At 53.0% G+C, this 3,745-nt stretch overlaps 1 protein-coding gene across 1 annotated transcript in view; it reads left to right on the plus strand.

Moving 5' to 3' along the window:
- Positions 1 to 2,782: 2,782 nt before the first annotated feature.
- The window catches only part of LOC103773706 (amiloride-sensitive sodium channel subunit beta-like), a gene marked incomplete at both ends in the record, with an annotated part of 1,228 nt that continues 265 nt past the window's right edge, over positions 2,783 to 3,745 (plus strand). The window contains one exon of the mRNA XM_008941085.1: positions 2,783 to 3,101. Coding sequence (XP_008939333.1) covers positions 2,783 to 3,101 — 319 coding nt within the window. The remainder of the gene's footprint in view (positions 3,102 to 3,745) is intronic.

Below are 3,745 nucleotides of genomic sequence, written 5' to 3' on the forward strand. Positions count from 1 at the left end.
TGTGCTCCCGCTGGCAGGTGCCCTGGGGAGCTGCAGGATGGAGCAGCACTTGCAATGACCACGTCCCATGGCTTTGACATTGGGGAAAAAAAGCTCTGGATCAGTTTAAAACGTCTCTAAACCCTCATTTAAACTTATTTTCCACAATGTGGCCTGAATATAACTTAAAAATGTGAAAGTGCTGCCCTTCAGCACAGCGTTTTTGCGGCTGGGGGGGACTGGGGGGGGCCCCCAGCCGCTGCTGAAAGCTGCTGGGAGCTGCTCTGCCCCTCCCGGCGCAGCATCCTCCGGCTCTGCAGAGCGCTCCCCCGGCGGTGCGGAGGGGAAACAAATCCCGGGTGAACAACTCTGCCGGTGACTTCTGCAAAACCCTGAACAGAGAGAAAGCAGCAGCAAAATTTATCGTTTGGGTTTGGAAGTGGAGCTTTAACCCCACGTGTGCTCCTCCGTCCGTGAGCAGATCTCAACATTACTATCGGGAAGAAAAAACGTTAGTCTTTAGCCTCAGGAAACGATATAAAAAGAAACAATAACTCCCTCCAGCGGTGCCAGGCTGAGGAGCAGCCCCCGGGGGTCCGTGGGGCGCAGCGGTGCCCCGGGGCAGGTCAGAGGCTCGGGGGCAGCAGGGCTGCAGGGCACGCTGCCCGTCAGGTCCAGCAGGGCTGGGCTGCCCCGCTGCACCGAGGTGTGGCTCAAATCTTCATCTAATCTACACCTTTTATTGGATTTCTTCAAAGGTGGAAAATATTTACTAGTTTGCCTGGCTAGTCTCTCTGGATTTCAGTGTCTTTGGACGATACCGTTGTGTAAAGCAGAGACCTGTCTTGAGGCTGTGCCTTGAGATGAGCTTGTGCCCACTGCTGGCAGCAGCCGGCTCGGGCAGAGCGGCCACGTGGGTTCCACGGCCTCCCCTCGGCCACGGGGATGAAGCAGAGGCTGAGGTCACTGTCCTGGGTTCATTGTAGTCCTGCCCAAAAGCCAGCAAGCCCCTGATGCAGCGTGAGCTCCCTCTGCGAATAAACCCCGCTGCAGGCAGCTGGGGGTGGGAAACTCGGGGACAGGAGTTCACAGAGGGTGAGCTGAGGATGCACTGATGGGTCCAGGAGGTCTCGGAGACCCAGGAGACATGTTCCTTACAGAACAAAATGTTTCCACATGAGTAGAGGCTACCCTCAGATCCTGGAGTTTCTGCTCTCCAAAGCACTCTCCCATCAAGACCTCATGGTGTTAGGCCACGTCTGATGTCACAGGTAATGAGGTGTGCAATAAAAATCATCATCTCTCTTTGCACCATGAAGTGAGGCACCATAAAATCTATTGGGTTTATACTTTTACCCAACTCTGTATATACTACTCAGGAGATTTTGCAGATCTGGCCAATAAACCAATGAATCACTATAATCACTATTACCTTTTTTTTTGGCTATGTAGGAAGGCCACAGTTGCTCCTGCTCCAACGAGGCTGGTGTGCACCCGTCAGCTCCCCCCTGTACCTTCGGTGGTCTGTCTGCAAGTAACTTCTTGTTAATGCAGCTCCTGCCTTGCTGAGTGCTGCTCCTCACTGAAATATTGCTGTATTCCTTCAGCAGCTTCCTTCTGCTTATACTCAGCATTGACCTTTAATTCTGTTCTCCTCCAGTTTAAGTCTGAAAAATGTTCTAAGCAGCTGACTTGGGTTTGTTTTGAAATCCTGCCTTGGGATATTAAGATGTAGTAACACAAATTCTCACCTTAAAATAGCAGCACAAAATGTTCTATTTACTCACAATCTGAATGTAAAATATGCAGCATCCCTCACATGAGATGGAAGCATTCCGATAGTATCTGAGAGACAGGAATTTGGTGGAAAAACCCAATCAGTTGCTCTTCCTCTGGCAGGCAGCAACACTGAGCGGCATTCCCCGTCCTGGGAAAGGTGTTCTGGGTCCAGGCCCTATTCTCCTGCCCCCAGCCCCCCATACCCACCCCCAACAGCCTTGTGCACTGAAATACTGGTACGAAAAGTTGTCTGTAGCCCTGCATTAGCTTGCACACTGAATGCTGTTGGGCTGAATTCTCCCTGAAGGCAGCTCAGGTGTGTACTGCTTGGTCCATCTGGCGCTGGCAGAGGATGTTACAGACCAGTTTGCACACAAACACTGGCTTCCTCAAAGGTTACCTGGTCAGTTATTGCAACACCCGCGGGGCCCGGGGGCCAGTACTGGGTAAGTCGTGCAGGCAGAGCTGTGGCCAGCAGGTCCCAGTCACTGAACTCCTGTGGGGACCCCAGAATTATGGAATCATAGGATTGATTTGGTTGGAAGAGACCTTTAAGGTCATTGACTCCAACTGTTACCCCAGCACTGCCAGGTCCCCACATCCCCAGGGCTTGGAAACCCCTCCAGGGGTGGGGACTCCACCCCTGCCCTGGGCAGCCTGGCACAGGCCTCCACAACCCTGGAGGGGAAGGGGTTTTTCCTCCTGTCCATCCTAAACCTCCCCTGGCACAACCTGAGGCCGTTTCCTCTTTTCCTCTCACCTGTTACTTGTGGGGAAGGGTCACAACAAAAACATTCACCACTTTTGGACCTGGAGAGCACAAAAATGCCCTTGTCCCCTCTCAGGAGGTGAGGGGCTGTTTCACTGCAGAACGTCTGCTCTGAATTTCTCTTGGTTTATAAAACCACTGTCGTGCCCCCACGTAACTGCCCCAGTTCTGCTCTGCTGACAGCACCAGTGTGTGTGGTGTAACACACGCTGCCTCTCAGCGGGGCTGGTTTGATGCCTTTTCCTCCTCTTGCAGGCAGCAGCATGAACCTGAAGAAGTACTTTGTTCGGGCCCTGCACCGCCTGCAGAAGGGCCCTGGCTACACCTACAAGGAGCTGCTGGTCTGGTACTGTGACAACACCAACACCCACGGCCCCAAGCGCATCATCAAAGAGGGGCCGAAGAAGAAATTAATCTGGTTCTTCCTAACGCTGCTCTTCGCGTCGCTGGTGTTCTGGCAGTGGGGCATCCTCATCAACACCTACCTCTCCTACAACGTCACGTCCTCGCTCTCCATTGGCTTTAAGACCATGAAGTTCCCAGCGGTCACGGTCTGCAATGCCAACCCTTTCAAGTAAGTGTTTCTGCACCTAGTTTGCCCAGTCGTGCTTTAACTCTCTGGTATCCAGTGAGCCTGAGGTACTCTGGACCTGTCCCTGTCTCAGATCTCACATGAGGAGCATCAGCAGACTCACCAGCTGGCACTGAAACCAAACAAAGGAGGACAATATGAAGGCGAACGGCTCGGGTCCGGGGAGGGTTTGTGTTCTGGTTGTATCAGTTAGCCTGATGATGGTTATTGCCTCTCTGCAAACTTTCCCCGGCTCAGGGAAAACTCAAAGTTCAATTCACTTGTCACAACCAAAATCAGTCTCTCAATCTTGCCCCACAATTCCTTTCTCTCTCCCTCCTCACCATGAACGCCACGGGGGCTGGTTAAAGACTAGTGTCAGCTGGGAGCTGCAGGGCTGCAACTCCATCATCCTTTCAAAGGAGTAACTGATTTCTATTAGAGTTCCTTTAAATTTATATCTGTGTGATACCGCAGCCCAAGGCAAGGTGCTCTCAACCAACACACAGGGATTTCCTCGGGGTTGTTTTCTTTCTGCTTGCTGGAGATGTTTGGTGTGATGCAGCACATCCCTGGAGGCAGCCGCCCGGCTCCTCTGGCAGCTCCCCCCGCCCCGCGCTCTCCTCAGCCTCCCGCTGGGCTTCCAC

The sequence above is a fragment of the Merops nubicus genome, unplaced genomic scaffold, assembly GCF_000691845.1.
Source record: "Merops nubicus isolate BGI_N331 unplaced genomic scaffold, ASM69184v1 scaffold37665, whole genome shotgun sequence".
Lineage (NCBI taxonomy): Eukaryota > Metazoa > Chordata > Aves > Coraciiformes > Meropidae > Merops > Merops nubicus.